The sequence below is a fragment of the Palaemon carinicauda genome, chromosome 28 (assembly GCF_036898095.1).
Source record: "Palaemon carinicauda isolate YSFRI2023 chromosome 28, ASM3689809v2, whole genome shotgun sequence".
Lineage (NCBI taxonomy): Eukaryota > Metazoa > Arthropoda > Malacostraca > Decapoda > Palaemonidae > Palaemon > Palaemon carinicauda.
The window spans coordinates 6485994-6509325 of record NC_090752.1 but is presented as its reverse complement, the minus strand read 5'-3'; the positions used below and the strand labels follow the sequence as shown (position 1 = coordinate 6509325).

The 23332-nt window shown below is 34.3% G+C and overlaps 1 protein-coding gene across 3 annotated transcripts in view; it reads right to left on the bottom strand.

The window, feature by feature from the left end:
- LOC137621444 (pyruvate kinase-like) overlaps nucleotides 1-23332 on the bottom strand; it is a 40550-nt gene that overhangs the window by 9921 nt on the left and 7297 nt on the right. For 2 of the 3 annotated variants that reach the window (XR_011040235.1, XM_068351749.1), the window contains exons 1-8: nucleotides 22060-22353; nucleotides 17741-17867; nucleotides 16922-17145; nucleotides 16330-16516; nucleotides 14909-15118; nucleotides 12074-12255; nucleotides 10859-11104; nucleotides 9736-9958 (exon numbers count right to left, since the gene is read on the bottom strand). Coding sequence is in view for 2 of the 3 variants with exons in the window: in XM_068351749.1 (XP_068207850.1) it covers nucleotides 9736-9958; nucleotides 10859-11104; nucleotides 12074-12255; nucleotides 14909-15118; nucleotides 16330-16516; nucleotides 16922-17145; nucleotides 17741-17867; nucleotides 22060-22338 (1678 nt within the window). In the remaining variant the exon portion in view is untranslated. Of the gene's footprint in view, nucleotides 1-9735; nucleotides 9959-10858; nucleotides 11105-12073; nucleotides 12256-14908; nucleotides 15119-16329; nucleotides 16517-16921; nucleotides 17146-17740; nucleotides 17868-22059; nucleotides 22354-23332 lie in introns of those variants that run through there. The other variant, XM_068351750.1, reaches the window with a different exon arrangement.

Below are 23332 nucleotides of genomic sequence, written 5' to 3'. Positions count from 1 at the left end.
TTTGCCAGAGGAGGTTCATAGAAATAGTAAAATATTAAAACAGTTCTCATTCCTAGCCTAGTATCATTTAGCTTTCCTACTGTAAGGATTTTCTTTACAATCTTTAATGCAATAAATACTAAATTTCCAATTTTTAAAATAGGTGATAAATTACAAAATACATTTACCAGGTTTCCCAGTTTGTGATAAATATCAAATTTATATCTAATGGTTTAAAAGTATACAGCATAAGATTTTATAAGCACAATACTACAGTAATTTATGATACTATAATAAAGGGATTTTGACGAAGGAAAAATCTATTTCTGGGCGAGGAACCTGTGTCGCCCAGTGAAATGCTCCTTATAGCACCATTTCTAAGGCATAAATACTGCTAAATATACCAGAGAAAAAAAGATGCATGGAATGCCAGGAATAAACCCAGCTCGCTCACTCTAATGAGTGTCAGTATAGTAACTGGGGCGTGTTAGAACCACGACCATAGGTCCCTCACCAGTTAGACCTCTCCTTCTTCAACATCCCCCGGAACTACGAGGTGCCGATCTACACCCGACTGCTGCCTTACTATTATCTTAAAATCTTATTTGATATGAAAATACAGTATAGTATTGAATAACCAAAAGTTAATAGCCCAATTTACTAAAAGATTATCAAATACACTACAATTATAAGGTACAGTATTTTTAATTAACCTCAACTAAAGAGCTAAATCCTGTTAACCTAGCCAGGACTATCAGTGAACCATAAATTGACCTTAGAATATGAGAATAATAATTCATTACTTAGATTTAAAACAAACCCAAAGTATCAAAGAAATACAAGAGATATTAAAAGTTGACAAGATTTTACAAATTTCACTGAAAGGCTTTTATTTCATATAAACTTTTCATGGTAAATTAGCCTACGGAAAAACCGAAAAGTGTACACAAGAGAAATAGTGCTATACAACATATCTAAAAATGCAGTACTTAAAGATTTTATTTTATATTCTACTTTGTATATCCATCATCTTCAAAAACAATTATATTGTTTTGTGCAATTATGAGAGTTACCTTACACATGTGAACAATTAGAATTAAGAAAACTTATAATTTAATGACAAACTTCAATATCTTAAATTCAAGAGCAATTAGTATAAGGGGAACATTACAAGAAATATTTCCGGTGAAGGTGTAGATGGTGACAATTTAGTAATTTAGTTCCTTATTCTAAACAATCTTTTATTATGGAATTTCCTTAAAAAATAACTTGTTCTGCAAGTTACTTTATTAAATTCAATTGCAAACAGTGTACTGTACAGTATTATTTATATTAACCTCCACAGATGTTTATATAGTTTCTTCTTAAGAACCTACGTTTATTGACATTAACCCGTGAAATTTAAAAATCTCTCATTTTCTTTCCTATAACGTAATGAAACACACTATTGGCTACTAACAAGAACCGAAGCAGTGACGAACTACATCTTCTTTATTATTTCAGTTTACCAGTCAAATCGGTTTGCTACACTCCTTCCAGATTGTGAAAATGTTGTGTTGTTCAAGTGGTCTTCCTTTGGCTTTGTTAGCAATTACTGTTCGGAAATAGTAATGGGTATTAACCCTTTTACCCCAAGGCTATTTGGAACTTTCCAGCCCTTAACCCCCAGGGGTTATTTTTTTTCAAGCACATTTTGCAGTATATTTTTTTTAAATTGCTCTAACAGCCTTAATTTTCATCATAGAGAGGTCAGGTTGGTCTCCTTCTCTTGGAAAATGCCTGAAGTTTCTCAAAAAAATTATCAAAATTATGAGAAAAAATGTAAATAGCAGTTTTTTGCAAGGACGTACTGGTACGTCCATGGGGGTAAAGGGATGAGTTTCGTGAAATGTACCAGTACGTCCTTTGGGGGTAAAAGGGTTAAATAACCCTTGGGAGGCGCTTGAATACCTCACTGTTCCTATCATGGAAATGTACTTTCTAGTTGAAAGTGCAAATAAACCTTACTCTTAGTTCAGGGGCAAACCCATAAGACTAGGCTAGTTGTTTATAGCAGGGATGACGATGATGATGATGATGATGATGATGATGATGATGATGATGATGATGATAGAGACATGCCAACACCATTCTCTAATACCATCTTAACCAGCAAAATTTTAATAGTGATGAGCTTAAAAACCACGTAACTTATTTAGATTCCTTTGTTAAATCTCTAACCTAACTTCAGAAGTCTGGCCTTGTGGTAGTGTTTAGTTAGGTAAGGATTTTGAATGTTCACTACATCTTAAAAAGTTGAGATCCTCTCACAGAGCCTCAAAAACTTATTCATTTTATACCTGTGTATTCCTGAATTGCTAGTCACTTTTTAGACAACTAGATTGCACGGCAGACAACCGATTTGGTAGTATGGATCCTAATATCCCTCCACTAACTATAGTAAGCTCTATTAAGCAATCTCGTATTTCATATGTGGATGATGTGGCACGTTGTACGATTCCTTTAGCTCTTTAATGTTGTTGAGGAAGTTCAACTAAAGTTGATTGATTACGTGATGTTTCAAATGGCAGTATGCTTCGTTCGCTTGCAAGGTCTACCACTAGCTTATGATAACTTTAGCGGGGTAAATGCAAGCTCTATTACTTTTACTGTACTGCCCAAACAAGTCTGATTACAAATGCACAGAACATCCCAATACCAGCTGTAAACAAAGGGAAAGTAAATAATGTTACAGTTCATCCTTCTGTACAGGACGATAAGAATGAACAGAGAGAGGAAGACCCCGAATGAGATGAAATACCTCCCTTTTAAACCTTACTTATCCTTACTGAAAAATACCCTATGTTGCTTAAGGTAAGTTTTGATGCTGTTTTTCTTCCAAATTTTTCAGGGAAAGCTACTTCCAAGAATATTTAAACATCTCAGTTCTCCCATTTTATAGCAGTTAGAATAGTTAAATTGTTATCAATTATAAGATAGGCTGGTAATTCTTATTCTCAATCATTTAAATTTTAGGCCTTCTATACCTCAAAGTTGTTTTAACTCGGATAAGACATCAGTTATTAATTTTCTTCTAGACTTCCATTCAACTTCCTGCCTTGAACCCATCATCACCGTTAATAAACGAAAACCTTTAAATGCAGGTTTTGTAAGCTGGTTTACTAATGTAAGCTGTCTGTGGTAATAAAGCAGCAAGTGTTCAGAAAATACTTTCCTTTGCTTACTCTATAATAAGGGCTATTTCTAGTGTTATAGAAGATAAATTCTAGTCCTTCGGGATGTGAATTTAATTTTGAATTATCCAACCTGTTTTAATGGTACTGTTTCAGAGGTGGCTTCCAAGGCTGTATCAACCTTCGTGTGTTTTGTGATTAAGAAAAGAGAACGGGCACATGCCTCAAGGTAGGGACAGTCTCTGAAGAGGAAACATACATTAATTTCTTTCCTTATTTTGGGGCCTGTGGTAGATGTAAAAAAAAATTGATGAAGTAGCTCCCTAGGTGGATACCAGAACTCAAACTAATGCTTCGGTCTTTATCCAAGGTACCCAAGCTTCTGCCTTTGAAGAGTTATCGTCAAGAGTTCTTTTCGTACCAGTGGTAGTCGGGATTCCTCAAGACATTCCGATAGAGTTGTCATCCAAACTTCAAGTTCTTATCAGAAAATGGTATAATGATCCTTCTAGGAGAATTCCAGTTGGAGGAAGACTCTCCCGCTGCTGTCACATTTGGGATAGCATTCTTCCCTGTTCTCGAGTACGGCTAGCTTCAAATCCTCCCTTGTCAAGGGAGCCAGTTCCTTATCCAAATTATCTTACAAATACACAAATACAGCAAGGACTCAAATTCTACAAAAACAAATTGTGAACCTTCTAGAGAAATGTAGAAAAAAAAGGTGGCTTATACCTTACTCTTGGAGTTTTATAAAAGATTATTCCTATTCCCCAAAGCATTGGGAGGTTGGAGTCCAATTCTAAATGCCTTGGCCCTCGAGTTTTCCGTTCTCACCAAGTTATAAATGGACAAACCTTTGACAGCACAAGGGGCAATATAAAGATCGAATGTTTTCAATCAACCTCTCGGATGCATACTCTCATATTCCGATACGTCTCAATTTGAGGAATAAATTTTGTTTCGTCACCAGGTCAAAGGTTTACCAATTCAAGCGCCTAAATTGTGGTCTCAGGACAGCTCCTCATGTTTCCACCACAATGACAGCCTCATCTTGATATGACGAGTGTCAAGTTAACTTATAATTTTTCTTATTTTCGAAATATTCTAGTCTATCTGATTAAGGGGAAACATTGACAATGGGGTTACCAAAGCCGCATTATATGGCAACATATCTCTCAAGAGTATTGTGTGACCAGAATATATATTGTATATTCTTTTGTTATTAAGTTGAGTAGCAATGTACTGATAAGCTATTCAGAACCATCTATTATCACAAAATATAATTAAAAAACCAATATCTTAGCCAAGCGTGGTTAATAGGTACAAATGCTTTTGTAGTAATCAAGATTTTGGAAAATACAAGACCTGCATTTGCAAATAAATTCTATACAGTATATAGAAATCAACACTAAACTCTAAACAGCTATTTTGGAAAAAAAAAATGTACAAATACGAGTTTCATATAAGTTGTGTGCTTGTGACTGACAAGTCAAATCTGCAGACTTCTTAAATATAACGTGACTGCACACAATATTCATGAATCGAACGACAAAATTGTAAGAAATATCCAATTTTCCCACAATTCCCTTAGTGGAATATATCCAGTAAAGTTCTATTTAATCAAATATCTTTGAGCAAACTATAAATATCTTTAAGCAGAGAATCGTAAAAAAGAAAACAGAAATTGTACAACAGTAATATTACCCATAAAGATTACCATTTGTTACATGGTGAGGAACGATTAGATATTTATTACTTTAATACGTAAAGCGATTAACTTGCCCTTTATGTACAAAATACATACAGTACAGTACTTCAAAATGGGGCACATTCACATGCATCATATCTAGTGATACATGCTGAAAATTATTACGACGAAACATTTCAGCAGATTCTGTCCATAAGGAGAGGGCAATATGAGCATGATTTGAAATGGAAAACTAAAAGAAATAAACCTCTAGAAGACATGCATTCTATAAATAAGTATTTCAATTACCTGACGGATAACCCTTTTACCCCCCAGGCTATTTGGAACTTTCCAACCCTTAACCCCCAGGCGTTTTTCTTTTTTTTTAAGCACATTTTGCAATATATATATTTTTAAATTGCTCTAACAGCCTTAATTTTCATCAGAGAGGGATCAGGTTGGTCTCATTCTTTTAGAAAATGCCTGAAGTTTTTCATAAAGTTATCAAAAATATGAAAATTAAATGTAAATGGCAGTTTTTTGCAAGGACGTACTGGTACGTCCATGGGGGTAAAGGGATGAGTTTTGTGAAATGTACCAGTACGTCCATTGGGGGTAAAAGGGATAATAGTATTAACTTTTATCTCCACTTTAAACTATTATGCTAAGCAGTGACAACATAGTACTCTTACACCAATGTGATTTTCTACAGGGGACCAGAAGGATGATTATATTTGAGAATCAAGCCTTACTATCTGCATGAAATGTATTGTAAAATGACAAATTTTGGAAGTAATTTGTATTTTTCCTAACATACAAACCTATAGCTATATACTGTGAATGTATTTTTATTCGTGGGTACCAATTTCCGTTTTTTTATAAAAAAAAATGTTGGTTCGTGGATTTCCGTTTTGGACCTTTTACCTTTTTGTTTATTAGTTGGACCCCAATTATGATAAAGTGTTCATTTGCAATGCAATAATCATCATAGTGCACAGCAAAATAAAACATTCACAATAACAAATCAAAATAATTAGTAATCCACAATGGTTCAGAAAATGTAGGTCACCAACACAAATCGAATGTGTCCAAGTTCAATACCAAATTCTGAGTGTATAAAAATTTTTGTTGGATTTTTAAATTCGTGGATTCAGCCACCCACAAAGGCCACGAAAATTGGTACACCACGAACAAAAATACTTTCACAGTAATAAGAATTACCTTCTAGCTTTGCTGAAAGATAATCCCTATTAAATAGCATTAGGTTTGTTAGTGTTGGAACAAATCAATATATGAAAACATCACATTTCCTTCTAATAATTACTCGTATTATATTCTAATTTAATGATAAAAATATGGATGTTGATAAAAATATTTTGTCTAGAATTTCTAATAATTTATACAGTTAAAGCATAATCTAGCTCTATTCAAACTAAAAATAAAATTCCTATTAACTAATTACGATCAGAAAAAGTCACATACCATCCTCACCTTCTGCATGCATAAGGGAAGATATATTCAAGAGTGAATAATGGATTAAATGAAAACAGCTCAATAGAAAAAAAAAGACAGGAATGAAGTGTCAATACTTAGTACTCACCAATAACATAAAACTAACACATTTTTAAAACACTCAAGGTAAAAGTGTTACCGAAAACTGACGAAACAATAAAAGGGGACAAACTAAATGCAAGTGTAAACTGACAAAACATCTCAATAAAATCATGACAAAGAATGAAGAAAAGAAAACAATTCAATAAAGTGTTATTTTTGGACAAATATTTTGTGAATACTATATAACATAAGTTATAGTGTCATAAAACCCTTCTGGGGGAAGGGTATTTTTTAACATTTAAAAATTAGTGTCGACGAATACTTGAAACCTATCATATTCTACCATGTGCAATTAACTACCTCTATAGTTCCTCATCATACACTACCCTTCAGTAACCGAGTCAAATAAAAATATTAATCTCATACTGTATCGATTTAAAACAGACATCTCTTAACTAACATTACTCCAAAATTCAACTTAAAACTTCATAAGTTCCATTAGTTTCTGCTTTGGGTGGAAAAATTACCCTTCCATCATTGGAAATTAGAAAACAAAAGAATGTAAATATCCCTCCACTAGAATTTTCCTTCAATTACAAATAAAGAATTGATAATATACCACTCGAGCAAGTCCCTGACAATTTCTAATTGATGTACACCAATGAGGTGCTCTAAAAGTTGATGTTTGGACAGCAAAATGAAAGGAAGGAAGAGGGAATGGAGATAACTTACAAAGATATAAAGCAAATGCTGCTAGTGGCCGAAAAAATGCTACAATGACCCATACGAAGTGTCTACAGTGCATCAGTGTGAGATGCGTTGGCAGAACTATACCCCAATACGATATCAAGAATTTTAAAAAGGGTAACTGATGGTTTGAATGATACAGCTTGTAAATTTCCAACACAAATGGGACAGTACTGATATTTGCTTTTCGATCCCAACTCGCCTATCAACATTGACTAAATTCAAACCTGACTTGGCTTCATTGATCAACTTTACAAAGATATAAATTTTGTCACTTTACACAAGAAAACTAGTAGAAAATCTGGTAATCAACGATGGAGGTAACCTCATTGTCTAATGGTTCTTGGGTGAACAGTGATGGCAGTTCATTCATCAAACAAAACCTATTATGCGTTGCCTCATTTTCTGTTTAGGTCAACTTAAAATTCAGATTCTAATCCTCCCTATATGAAACCATATTAACTGCAGTCTACTTCTACAATAACTTTTGTTTATCAAACAAAACTAACCCTACCTTTCCTCTATTTCTAGCCAAAACTATTATGCTCCTGCTTAGAATTCAGTAAAAATGCTAACATTCCACTTCTAAGCTGAAAAGAATCTCATTCCTCTAATCTGTTTTTAGGCTGAAAACTTTCCTTCCATCGCTGTCATTTTAGGCTTTTGCTATCGCCAAACTGAAAAAAGTCACGAGTAATCAAACGTAAATAAAAAAATCTTCACCCTACGTAGATGCTAATAAGACATTCACTATTCTTTTAACATAACGGCAATACACACCAAATTAATGCAAGGACATGCACTTACGTAATATCATTTGTAAACACATTTGTAAACAAAGTGATAACAGGGTGAACTCACTACCATAAAATATTACTACTGGAACTAATTTCAAAGGAAATGTCAGTCGAAAATAAAGACATAAAGCCTCACAGAGCAAACCTCGATAAATACTTCAATTTGCACACCTAAAAACTGTTAGCAAATCAAACCAAACTAAGGAACCAAAAATATGTTAATGATATAAAGTACATTTTCGTGTCTCGACAAATTAGTGCAGTCCAGTAAGCAAGATGTTCTAAAGCGTTTTTTTTTTTCTTTTTCAAATATATTAAAAAAAAAAAAAAAGGTTTCACTCTATACCAACATACCATTCTGAGGGACTGGAATACAACAGGAGAAGATTTGATGGAAAAGAAAGTATAAAAGAAACAAGCAGTAATAAAATTCTTAAATCAAAGCATGTCAAAATGAGAAACAAATATATAAAAGAAAGTATCTAATTATAGTTTCATACTTTTCTACCTATATTCTTAACTTCTAGATTCTTAAAATTATTTATAAGAGGTTACTTTACGTAAAAACTAGTCAAGCATTTAAAAAGAAATATCATGAAGAGTATTTTCTATATTATTGTACTGAAATTTCACTGCATATATAAAACATTAAGTCTCCTATTCTGCCATAATTGAGACATTTATATAAAATTCTAAAGAAATATACAACAAACTTTCCATTATCTTCATGGAGAATATTTGATAAAGATGGCTCAGTATCTAAATGTTGACAATAAGCAGATTCTAGCATAATTTAATATCTAAATGCATACTGTATAAAATTGATACTATGTGAGGGAAAAAGTCAATGATTTAGTAAGTACAATAATAATTAGCTTCCTCTCTATTATATGCACTAATATCATAGAGCCAAAGGCTTGGGAAAATTGAATGAATATAAACGAGGACAACGTTCAACTCCATTTAGCCAGAGAATTTGTAAAACTAAAAAAAAAAATTCTTCCTAGGGCAGGGCCATGTATGACATTAATAGTGAACATGACATACTCCATCAAAATTTCTTATACAGCAAGTTTTGTAGCTATATGGATTTTCCAACCCATTCTCACAAACTAGACAATTTCATGCAAATTTGGGCGTTACATCATTTTCTCTTTCTTTTAACCCTTTGAGAGTCCTAAAGCTAGAGTTTGAATGAACCACGCACAAAACTTTAATAAAAGATTCTATCAAAAAAAACTTAAATAGTAATAAATGGCGTAGTCTATATAACATTCAGTTCGCTAAACGGTTATCTGTATAAGAAACTACTCTTCTGGAGTAGTCGCATTTTCGACAAAGGATTGGCTGCTTGAGTGGAAAGAAAAATTGAAACTACAAGAAGTTCCAATTAGATACTGAGCTCTCCTCATCATCAATAGAAATCATCATAATGCTGAACTTTCATTTATAAACAAACAAGTCATGAACAGAGAAGAAACAAGCTAAACAACTCTTCTTGACATCTTGTCAATAACAAATTCTTTAAAATAATGAGCATTAAACATTTACTATTGCTTACAGCAATGAAATTTATTTCCACTGAATAACTGAAGGGCACAAACTGACATCACCCCCTTGTCAGTTAAATACATTTAATTATAATACAAATGGATTAGGTCAAGCCTACACCAACTTATTACACTAACTGAGGCATTGGAATCAAGTTATCCAATATTTATAAGCTTACTGTATATGCTCTATGAGGAGGGAGTACAAAAATACATTTCCTACGTAAAGAAAGACACACGACACTAACCTGTGTAGTGAATTGGAATAATACCACGGTAGAGATGGCACTGACGGGCGACATTTGGGAAACGTGTGACAGCAATGATGGGGCAACGTGGTCTGTATTTGGAGACGAGATGGGCTGAACGGCCAGTGGTGGTCAATACGATGATAGCCGATGCCATAGCCTTGAAGGAGGCCTCAACTGATGCAATAGCCGTAGTATGTGTGGAATCGATAGGCATGGGGACCTAGAAAGAAAGAAAAAGAAATTTTCCTACTATGTTATACCTGAATTTATAGTCTAATAAAATACCGTTTAGTATTCCTAATACCAAAAGCATATAATTCCTAATTTTCTCAAGACCTTGAAAGAAACTTTCTATACGTTAAAAAGACGAACACTTAAAGGTTAACTTATAAAATTATTGATGCCAAACCTTTTGTTGTATAAGAAAATTATTTAATAAAGCTTTTCCTTACATAAAATAATTATTTTGATAAAACCTTATCTTTGCTCAATTAAATTCATGTTTAATGAAAACATTAGGTACAGAAAGTTTAAGAGTAATATTGAACTAATTTCCAAGATTTGACAATGAAATTTAAATCTATCATTACTTTCTTTTTATATTTAGTGTTTTAATTTTTGTTTTTAATCTTTATTAAATCTAGTGTTTTAATTTGTGCTTTTAAATAACTTGCTTACCTCACACTAAACCAAATATAAAGTCTCTTTACTACTTCACTTCTTTGAAATCGAAACACTGAACCATTGCATTGCAGTAGTTAACCCCTCGAGTGAGGAAGAATTGTTTTGGTAATCTCGGTTCAGTCTGGTGTACGAGGAGAGAGAATATGTAAAGAATAGGCCAGACTATTCGGTGTATGTGTAGGCAAAATGAAAATTAGCCGTAACCAGAGAGAAGGGTCCAATGTAGTACTGTCTGGCCAGTCAATAGTTATCCTATTATACAAACCTGACCACTAATGGATCAACATTTCAGACAACAAAAGTGTGCCTGTACTTAAGAGATGTACTTAAATCAGCTAAACATATAAAAGAAAATGGTTACTGTATAACAAAGGGATATAACACATTAGAAATAACTGAAAACCAAAAGATCAATAGAAATAATGTAAGTACTCACAGTTTGTGAAAGCTCTGTAAACAGCTGTTTGTGCCACAATGCTGACTCTGCTTCCCTTGCAATATTTGCCATTGTTCTTACACATACAAGAGGATAATCGCCCTTGGCAGTTTCTCCTGACAGCATAACACAGTCGGCTCCATCAAGAATGGCATTACCTACATCGGATACCTCGGCACGGGTTGGTCTGGGCTTCTTTACCATAGACTCCAGCATCTGAGTGGCACAAATGACTGGTTTCCCAACCTGAAGAATGTGAAAAAATATTCACTTACAAACACAGTTATTTTAACCCTTTTACCCCCAGGCTCTTTGGAAATTTCCAACCCTTAACCCCCAAGAAGTTTTTTTTTCCCCAGCACATTTTGCAGTATATATTTTTTAAATTGCTCTAATAGCCTTAATTTTTGTCATAGAGAGGTCAGGTTGGTCTCATTCTCTTGGAAAAGGCCTGAATTTTCTAAAAAAAATTACTAAAAATATGAAAAAAAAAAAATTTTATAGCATTTTTTTGCAAGGACGTACCGGTACGTCCATGGGGGTAAAGGGAGGAGTTTTGTGAAACGTACCAGTACGTCCTTTGGGGGTAAAAAGGTTAAAATCTTTATCTGATAAAAATAATGAAAATTATTTCAATATATTATAAATACAAAACTGTAGCTAATCTTAATATAATTTTGTATTTCTGTGATTCAACTACTACTTCTTAAAAAAATGAAGTTATACATCTAAAGAAGATGAAGGCTATAAATCTGACATTCATGATATAAATATTCTAATGATATCCACCACACAAAATTAGAATCTTTAAAGAGAATATGTGCAAAATGCTTTTACTTCCATTTCTGTATCGATTCAAGTCACACACAAAGATCATGTCTATTACTATTACTGGCAAACACTAATACTGTCCTCATAGTGCACAAGTTTATCGATACTTTCCTAAATTCTAATCTTAATTTACCAATCCAATGGGTAAATCATTCAATAAATATGTTCTTAAATATATATTAAATCTTAACTTCCTAAAATAATATAATAAAATCAAGACACTAAAAAGAAACTGAAAAATTACAATTCATAATAGTTTGATTCTCAATATAGTAACTACGATTAAAAAGTTTCATATTAAAGAAATACGAAAACCTTTTACAATAAATTCTGGACAATACAGAAACACTCCCTCACCAAAGACACTGAACCAATTTCACTAACCTTATTACATTTAGCAAGCATCTGCTTCTGGGCAATGAAAACTTTTTCCGCAGGAATTTCAATTCCCAAATCTCCACGGGCAATCATGATACCATCTCCTTCCTCAATAATAGAATCGATGTTCTTGCATCCCTGATGATTTTCAATCTTGCTAATGATCTTGATATTTTTGCCATCCTCACCTGCAATATGCATAAACTTATTATATCAAAACAACTAGGAAAGATTTCTGGTTTTATTTATACTTAAAAAGTGCCTTCCATATGGTCTCTTTAAGGAGTCAGACAAATGGTATTAGAGATACATAAATGATGACGACTAATATATCGTCACCCTCATAAACTAACTGCCTAAGTCATTTTCTCCACTTGTTGGGAAATAAAAACAACCTTCTCATTTCCTAATTCTTTATATCATTGTGTTGAACTTCAATTAACAAATTCTAATTCACAAATTCTTCTATTAAGAATTTGTGAATTGAAACTCAAGACAATGATATAAAGAATTAGGAAAAGAGAAGGTTTATTTTTGATTTCCCAACAAGTGGATAAAATGACTTAGGCAGTTAATCTATGAGGGTGACGATATTCAAAATTTAGTTAATTATACCGACATCTACTATAACACCAATTTCCTAAGTTGAATTTCAATGTAAACAGTACTGTACTATTCAAGTTTTCAATTTTCCCCAGGTTGTTGCTGTACATTTTCTAGTATGTATGTATGTATCAAACATGCATACATTCATTATATAAACTGTATATGTATGTATTTCTTAGAAAGGCCCATAATAGAAACCGAGAAAATCACACCAATCACTATATATCAGCCTGCGCACAATTTCCTTATGTTCATAAGCATACCTTAATAGGTTGCAAGATTTTATAACCACAATTTGAGGTTACCTAGCATCTTGATTTTGCATCTAAACCATCAAAATTTCATTGTGATTACTTAGTAAGGATTGAGAGATAAAAGGGAAACCTAATTATCAGGGAAAATGCTATATGACAAAGCAATTTCTCCATGACAGCAAAAGCTACTTCCCAAATAAACATACTGTATTATGGTACGTGCTTTGTGATCTACAGTACTGTATTTTTTACAATTGAGACTGAAAACATTAAAACATATTCAACTAGAGGGGCACTCAGTAGAGTGCAGACCTCTGCCGCAGCAGCTTACTTTCTTGACCTTTTGCTCGACCTTGACCTTTGCCCTTAACATGCATTAAGTGCGTGGATTTTCATACACTCAAATATGAACCAAGTTTAAGTATCTATGACATGACAAATATGTCCATACTTATGGAAGATTACGTGAATTGGACATCCAAAATTTAATCATTTCCAGCTTTTTACGTAACAGTTAATTACTGCCAATTTCATCACTCTACGATTAAAATTGTGGCCAGGAAGCTGTTCACAAACAAACGAACAGGAGGTAAAACATAAGCTCCTTCAAACTTCCTTGGCAGAGGTAAACATATTCAATGTTAAAAATATTATGGCTCTGGCTTAGTGCAAATCATGAATATTTAAAGTATTTAATATCAAATGACTATTTTTCTTTCTTATCAGAAGGTAACTTGACATGATTGAAGTACCTATAATTTCTAGACAACTCGGAGAGCACTCCAAAAGTGGATCTTTGAATTGGAAATGTAGGAAAGACAAGTTGAATTTCAATAGCTAGGCAAGAAAAAAAATTCTCTAGTACAATCTACAATAGGATTTACAAGTCAAATGCAGGTAGTAGCCCCCTTACTGGTCAAATTATCTAAACTTATGACTCTCCAAAGCAAATCCCCTTTGGTGAAAGAAAGCCATCAGTAATTGGTATTACAGTAAAATCAATATACAATATTAGAATACCAACATAAATGCACATACTGAACTACAAATTCAATATAAAATTTGATAAAACCTGAGAATTCCATTAAATTAATCACAAAACTGCCTTCTTTTTTTCTCCTTCCCCACCATTATCCATACATTGTGGGATCAGTTCCCTGAGGCACCCTCTCCAATGCCTTCAATCAAAGCCATGCCCTTAACACCAAACCTCTTCTCTCCATATCATCCTTCGCCTTATCTCGCCATCTAATTCTCTGCTCCCTCTTCATCTTCTCCCCCTTACAGGTTCCTCCCAAGCTCTCCTCACTCCCTCACCACCATCCATCCTCAACATGTGCCCACACCATCTCAGACGTGCCCACACCATCTCGGACGTGAGACTTATCACGGTAATCTTCACTATACCTGCCATTCTTATTTCACCATTTTCCAATCTTTCAAAAAGTGATATTTCCATAATCCAGCTCAGCATTCTCATCTCTGTTCCCTTAAGATTTGCTTCCTCTTCTCGTCTTAAAGCCCAAGTTTCTGATCCATACATTAAAGGTTTACAGGCCACTCATGAATGGCAGAGGCAAGGGACAGTGACATTGCCCTAGCAAGCAGGACAGTGCCCTAGAGAATGACCATATATTATATGATCAGTGCCTAAGCTTCCTCTCCACCCAAGCTAGGACCAGGGAGGGCCAGGCAGTGGCTGCTGATGACTCAACAGATAGACCAATAGGCTCCCCAAAACCCCGCATCCTTAGCTCACAAGAATGGTAATGTTACAGACATTAAAGGAACTAACGAGTCTGAGTGGGACTCGAACCCCCAGCTGGCAAACACTAGGCAGAGACGTTACCAATCAGGCCACAACAACCCATTACACTACTATTATTACTGTGCTATATATCTTGACGTAACTGCAATAATAATGAGAATATAAAATACTTATAGATCAAGTTCGTCTCGGCCACATTACTTCTTCACTTACCGAGAACATCCCTGATTTCCCTGACTCCAGCAGCATCGCGAATGAATGAGGCAAACACCATGTCAACGTGCATCTTTACTCCAAGCAAAAGATCACCACGATCCTTCTCTGAAACTGCTGGAAGATCTACGGGTACTCCGGGAAGGTTCACACCCTTCTTGCTACCCAGCATGCCACCATTTTCAACATCACAAACAATGAAATCGTCACCTGAAACGAAATATGACATTACTGTAATATAATTACATACATTACAAAATTTGTAAATCAAACTAAATCAAGTCTTTCCTCATACAACAATAAAATCATGAGCATAAAAGACTGATTTTATCTACAATGAAATATAATTTTATCAAGATTAAATCCTTCAAGCAACAGAATTAAATGTTTCCCAGAAAATATTTTAAACATTAAGAGACTACGTAAACATTCAAATTTTTATATTTCCTGAATCTTTGTTTTCTTCAACCAGATAATTAAAATGATACACTACAATTCAGTACTAGATTTATATCTTAGTAAAGATAAGATCGAGTTAATTTCTTAGTCCTAACTGTCAGCAAAGAAAGACGATCATTAACTCTCAGAGCACCAATACCTGACAAAAATCAAATTTGGCACTCGAAGCCTCTGGCTTTTTCTTTAGGAGTAAAATTGTAACTCAATATTATTAGAGAATACAGCAATGAATAGGAAAAGTAGCAGGTGGCTTGTATGACAGTTTTTAATTTCTGCTATGTTAAAACAGGTCTAAAAAACTTATAACTTCACTTATCTAAGAAAAAAATAGATTTCTCCCGCAATAAAAAAAAAAAAAACATTACCAATAGCACCAACACTGTCTTCTTGCAAGTGAAAACTTATTTAAATGTTCAGCATTAACATTTGTTGTTAGGTGCTTAAATACCCTTATTTTGAATGTTTACCTTCGGAAATTTTTCTTTACCTTGCTTTTCTGAGTTTTCTATTAACCCTTTTACCCCCAAAGGACGTACTGGTACGTTTCACAAAACTCATCCCTTTACCCCCATGGACGTACCGGTACGTCCTTGCAAAAAAATGCTATTTAAATTTTTTTTTGCATATTTTTGATAATTTTTTGAGAAACTTCAGACATTTTCCAAGAGAATGAGACCAACCTAACCTCTCTATGACGAAAATTAAGGCTGTTAGAGCAATGTAAAAAAAAAATACTGCAAAATGTTCTTGAAAAAAAAAATAACCCTTGGGGGTTAAGGGTTGGAAATTTCAAAAAAGCCTGGGGGTAAAAGGGTTAATAGTCAAAGGCTATTTCTAACCAATATCTTGTTTAAGGTTACTAGAGAAAAGATTGAATTACTAAAATCAAGTAGAATTCATCAGTAACCAACAATAATACAATCTGGACTCTTAAATTGAAAAATGTTTAGTATTGCACTTACCAATTTCCTTTGCAATTAGAGAAATCAGGCCATCATCAACAAAAATCCTGTTACCAGGTTTCACAACTTTGGTAATGTTCACATAGTCTAGATACAGAAGCTTCTCTGTGCATTTCTCGTAGAATTCTTTGTCAGTTGTAAGTTTGATTTCATCTCCTTTCTTCAATTCCACCTCAGCTGAGGCACCCTGAAATATCAAAACATTTATATAACAAAGCAGATTACATCATCTTAGAAAGAAAAATATAACATAACTTAATATCATACTAATTTCTGTTAACCATAAATAGCACTTTTTTTCACAAAAAGCTAAAATGCTGCAACAAGAGCTACATAACTAGCAATAAAAAAAGAGCACAGTGGTGACAGGATGGAAAGATCTCTATCAAATATTACATATACCGTTTAAGTACAAGTACATAGATTACTTTAAAAAGAAAATAATTGAACATACTGTGCTTAAAAGCTGAGAGTAATCCTAAACCCTCTACAACCACTGCTTTCACTAGCGTAGCCAGTTATTTAATGACAGGCTACTTTGTCTTTAACTCAAAATAAAATGCTCGTAATTTACGTGGAAAAACCAACTTACACCCTCAAGCAGTCCGGTACGAATTTCAGGTCCCTTAGTGTCGAGTGCAATTGCAACAGGGTAGGAATGGCCAATCTTCTGGGAGTAGACCTCGGCAGCTTTGCGAACGTTCAACATGGTCTCCGAGTGATATTCGTGAGTGCCGTGAGAGAAGTTCATGCGTGCGATGTTCATGCCTGCTTCCATCATCTGTACCAACATTTCAACTGATCGAGATACTGGTCCTGTATTGGTAAATAAGAAGAATAAAACTTGTAAGGTCTTACCAAGTTGTGGAATGATCTTCCTAATCGGGTAGTTGAATCGGTAGAACTTCAAAAGTTCAAAGTTGGAGCAAATGCTTTTTTGTTGACCAGGCGGACATAAGTCTTTTTATAGTTTATATATGACATATTTGTTTTTGACGTTGTTAATAGTTTATATATGACATATCTGTTTTGACGTTGTTGCCTTTTTTAGAATGATTTATTGTTAATTTGTTCTCTTCATTTATTTATTTCCTTATTTCCTTTCCTCACTGGGCTATTTTTCCCTATTGGGGCCCTTGGGCTTATAGCCTCTTGCTTTTCCAACTAGGGTTGTTGCTTGGATAGTAATAATAATAATAATAAAGGTAAAGAAAAGCAAAGTAGGGCATTAAAATGTATGTAATGATAATTCCAAACAAAACAGAATGCTATCACTTGAAAATACTAATTTAATCATCTTCACTTGATCTAAAAAATTAGGGCATTGAAAGAAAACAAAAAACTATTTGTTTTGCTAAACTCGACATTTCAATGTTAAAAAAGTAAAAAATAGAAAAAGAACTGTACATACCAATGGTACAAATGATGCCAGACAGTCTCTGGATGAAGGGTTTGGAATCTATATCCAAGGCAGCCATATGTTCAACTTGTGTGAAGGCATTGGCTGCCCCAAGCTGCATGGGTGCGACACTAGACATCTGTGGAGAAATGGTTGAATAAGCCACAAAATTTTCAACAGATTACACAAAAAATGGTGAACTATACACTTATTTTCTCCTATATATCTATACATCACAAAATTTTTTAAAATCTAATTAAAAAAGAGGTCTGCTAAAGAAGGTGATGATTGCAAGAGTTGATGGGAGAAGTACAAGAGGAAGGCCAAGGTTTGGGTGGATGGATGGAGTGAAGAAAGCTCTGGGTGATAGGAGGATAGATGTGAGAGAGGCAAGAGAGCGTGCTAGAAATAGGAATGAATGGCGAGCGATTGTGACGCAGTTCCGGTAGGCCCTGCTGCTTCCTCCGGTGCCTTAGATGACCGCGGAGGTAGCAGCAGTAGGGGATTCAGCATTATGAAGCTTCATCTGTGGTGGATAACGGGGGAGGGTGGGCTGTGGCACCCTAGCAGTACCAGCTGAACTCAGTTGAGTCCCTTGTCAGGCTGGGAGGAACCTAGAGAGTAGAGGTCCCCTTTTTGTTTTGTTTCATTTGTTGATGTCGGCTATCCCCAAAATTGGGGGAAGTGCCTTGGTATATGTATGTATGTAGGTATTAACACTATTCAATCAAAGTGGTCAGAAAGACATAGGTAACTGATAATGCATTTCAGACTAGTTGATTATCATTAACAGTTGCCTCTCTTGTCAAACTAAATTTATGTGCTTTACTCGTACCGTTAGGATATTATACAGAATGAAATAAAAAAAAATTTTAACAATCGGGTACCATTGTATTTTTTGAGGAAAAAATAAATAATCTACCCTCCCAAATATTCTTGGTAACAAAGGCGATGGTAGAAAAATAAAAGAAATGATCAACAAATATCACGTACATGCTGAAATTGCCTTAAACCAAAGACGATTTTCAGAATATTAAAGTTACTAAGCTTGCCCAGTAATAACCTTGTGAATTTGTATTTCATACTTGTTCACTATTTTGAGAGAGAGAGAGAGAGAGAGAGAGAGAGAGAGAGAGAGAGAGAGAGAGAGAGAGAGAGAGAGAGAGAGAGAGAGAGAGAGACAGAGAGAGAGAGAGAGACAGAGAGAGAGAGAGAGAGTGTGTGTGTGTGAGTGTGTGTGTGTGAGTGTGAGTGTGTGTGTGTGTGTGTGTGTAAAGCCCAGTCTATTACAGACTAAATGCATTCTGTCTAGCCCACTAAAACAAAATTAATGTAATAATCTATTAGCAACGTGTTAACATGTGCTTCCTTCATTAATTATGAATATGATTAATTCATTTTCATTAGTAGTCTAAAACTAATTTAAAATATCATGACTTGCATAATCATTAGCAACTAGAGGGGCGCTCAGTAGAGAGCAGACCTCCACAGCGGCAGCTTATTTCTCGATCTTTACCTTTGACTTTAACATGTATTAATTGGGGGGGATTTTCATACACAAATATAAACCCAATTTGAAGTCTGTGACAACAATGTCCAAACTTATAGCTGATTACATGAATTGGATATTTTGCTTGACCTTGACCTTCAAAAATGTAATCATTTGAAGCTTTTTACCTAACAGAATCCCTGAAAGTTTCATTAATCTACAATCAAAATTGTGGTCAGGATGCTGTTAAAAAACAAACGCACAAACTGGCAAACAAACACTCAAACAGGGGTGAAAACAACCTCCTTCCAACTTCGATGGCAGAGGTAACTATTCTGGGATGAACTACAACCAGACAAATAAATCCGAACGATTGAAGAAGAGCTCACAGCAAAACTAAATCATACAAACAAAATACAGTAGTGTTGTGAATGGACTACCTGACCTTTACCAGCTCCAATTGAAAAAATAATATACATAAAAGAGCACCCCAAACAGAATAATTGTCTTTAGAAATCCAGTACAATAAACAAATTACCACAATCATCCGGGTTGCTGTGTGAAGCAAGTAGCTTGAGTCATCAAAAACAATTTTAATTCGGATTGTCCTAAACGTAAAAGCTACGAAGGACACATTAAAAGTTTATGGAGTTATTTCTATGAACTATATGAAAGGGGGTTTGAGAATTCTGGCGAGACTTTCCTAAAGATAGACAAAGCTGCTAATATTGTAGTAGAAAATAAGATTCATCAGCACTTGAACAATAAATGTCTTTTGACTATTGTGTTGTTTGTTTCTCTAGAGCCATCCTTAGATAACCACTTTACTAAATGTGTGCACACCCAAAATAACAGTACCAAGACATTCAACAACACATCACAACAATATGAATCTTATGACACCAAACCATAACCATGGCATGAAAAGTGTGCTCCCAATGAGTGATCCAAGGATATTTGGGCAGCAGGAGAAAAGGTGATCCAGGTTAAAACTTTTTTAGAAAGGGTCAGATCTCATAAGAATATGAGATCTCTCTTCACAAAATACAGTTACACAGGACAAGAAAGAATACCAGGTAAGAGAGCTTGTCCTCAAGTAAAAATTCACACCCTGTGTACCTCTAATAATCAAATACAAGCAGTAAGACAAGAACAATCATGAACTTTTTTAAAACAAAAGGATTGAAAGTGCACATGAACATTAAAAACTTTATAAAAAGTCATATGTAAATTACCATGCTACATAATATTGCTTTCTGGGAGGAACTATATTTCTTGAATACTTCTTTATGTACCCAATTCAACAATTAAGGGTTACCAGTATACACATTTCCTATGGTGCTCACAAGGTTATCGCAGACTTACAACAGACGGCTATTCATCGTTTAAATCAGCACTAGACAGTATAAACATTGAATGCAATATATCAAAACAGACCATTTCTCATTAATCGTCAACCATACAAGTCTGTTCCACTGTATTTCTGCTGCAGTATGCAATGTTCATGTATCTTAGATCTTTCAATAAAGGTCCTATGGTTGCCCTCCAAGTAAAAGGGCAGTATAATTTAGTATTGTATCAATAGGCTTACTAATTTGATATAATCAGTCACAATAACCCACACCTGCCACAAATCTACAGGCGTACTATAGTCACTCAACTTTATATAATTAAATACAGGAGAAACGTTAAAGTTTCTGGTCAACACACTTTTTAACGATTCCTCAAATAAACATAGGCCAGCACAGCTTATGCAGGTCTATTAAATACAGTAAGTGTTATCCTTTCTGAACTACACAGACCAACAAATAGCCCCTACATTTGCTGCCGATTACCATTTCTTGTTTATAGCCACTTGAATTTGTACTAAGTACTGCACTATTAATCCTCAATAACCTTTTCACTTCATACTCACAATAAAATGTTACACATCAATTCCTACAATTATGCTATACTCTATAGGGATTCCTGTACCGTAAAATTTCAACCCACACCCTTGCCATTTAGATATTGTATAGTCATATATTAACCCTTTTACCCCCAGGCTATTTGGAAATTTCCAACCCTTAACCCCCAGGGGGTTATTTTTTTCCCAGCACATTTTTCAGTATATTTTTTTTGAATTGCTCTAACAGCCTTAATTTTTGTCAGAGAGGTCAGGTTGGTCTCATTCTCTTGGAAAATGCCTGATTTTTTTCAAAAAAATTATCAAAAATATGAAAAAAATAATTTGTATAGCATTTTCTTGCAAGGACGTACCGGTACGTCCATGGGGGTAAAGGGATGGCTTTTGTGAAACGTACCAGTACGTCCTTTGGGGGTAAAAGGGTTAATACTGTACAACTCTTCATTAGGTTAGCTGCTAATCAATGCTGCTTATTATGCATATTTTATGTTCTGTCTATTCACTTTAGTCGATCTTATACAATTACAGATATATAATTACTATTCTAAGCTTCTAATTCTTTAGTTATGTATCATCTCTCAACTTTTGAATTCTGCTTCCAAAGCATTCCACACTTCCTCCTTTGCAGACCAGTTATTCTTACGTATTTCTAGCCAACGTATTTCTTAATCTTTTATATCAAATGACCTTGATATAATTTCTCATGTATTGCACATACAATCTACAGCATATAATGTAAATAACATCTAAACACTTATAAATCATATCTTAATATTCCGCTTAATGAAAAACTACTGTATACAGTAATCAATTACAATCTTCTATGGCAGATGACTACCACTAACCATAAGTGTCCAAGAAACAAATATTCACAATAACAAATGTGAATGCCTAAATCCGCAGTAATTTCTTAGTTGATCAGAGTTTATTACTAACCATGGTGTCTTTCCGATCCTCGAGTAATACTCCCGTATGAAAAAAGCCCCTTCCTAAACGAGGACCAGTAAAGCAGAGGACGGACGACTGGCCTCTTTGCCGCAACACCTTGCACTGCCCTCTGCCGAGGTAAGTAAAGTCAACCGGATCAGGCAAACGTCTTTCCTTGCCCTTGAGGATACCCAACTCAAATCTGTGCCAGGGGAATTTGCTTCTGACTCCACATGACGCCTGAGTGGTAGCTATTAGTAGTTTGTTTTTCACTAAATGCAGAAACATCAATAAGTTTCATTTTCATTCACAAATAACAGAGTAACGAGTAAAATTCATTACGACGTATACTGTTCTATAGAAACCTCCCACTCAATGACAGTGCATATTTAGAATGGAGAAGCACTGGCACCCTTCCCTTCTGGCTCAGTGCCATGACTGACTTACAGGTCTTCTCTTCTATTGATTTTATACTGGCATGTTACCTTTTTCTCTATTTTCCTTCATTTTATGGGTCACAAACTTTACCAAGGTTACGCACATTCTAATCTATGATAAATCCTCACTTCACAAGGCCATAAGTAATGTAAACTTTAATCATTTGTACCATGAAGGATATAAACAGGACTATGGCAACAAGGATATTTCTTAGCAACTCCTCAATGGTGCCAAATCTATGGTCACAACTCTGTTGACTAAACAAAAAAAACAAGCACCAGTAAAGATCCACAAAAACAATTTAATCAATTTAACACAGCCGTTCATTCAAAACAACTCAGAAGTGGAAGGTTAAAAAATTATTAAATATGAGGTCCATGAAAACTAATGTACAGATACATCCACTTATAACTAAATGAATTAAGTGGACAATAATTATAAGTACAGTACTGTATATACTGTATTGTATCCATTAAAAGTACTGTATAATGTATTCATTAAAAGTACTGTATACTGTATTCATAAAGTACTTTCAAATGATGTAACATTTAAAATAACCCGAAAGAAGTTCATGACAACATGAATGTACCGTAATCTCAAATACTGTATTGATTGATATTGACATCCATTGCACAGAACATGCAAAGATAAACATACACCTCATGTTTCCTTTAGTAAAAATGGTTACGTAAAAATACTTTCTCACATATTTTGTAGCAAAATATATATCAAATAAGTTTTAATGTTTTTAAAATATTTTATTTTAATTTTTCATTACTTCTTTAATCGTTTTATTTCCTAATTTCCTTTCCTCACTGAGCTATTTTTCCCTGTTGGAGCCAAT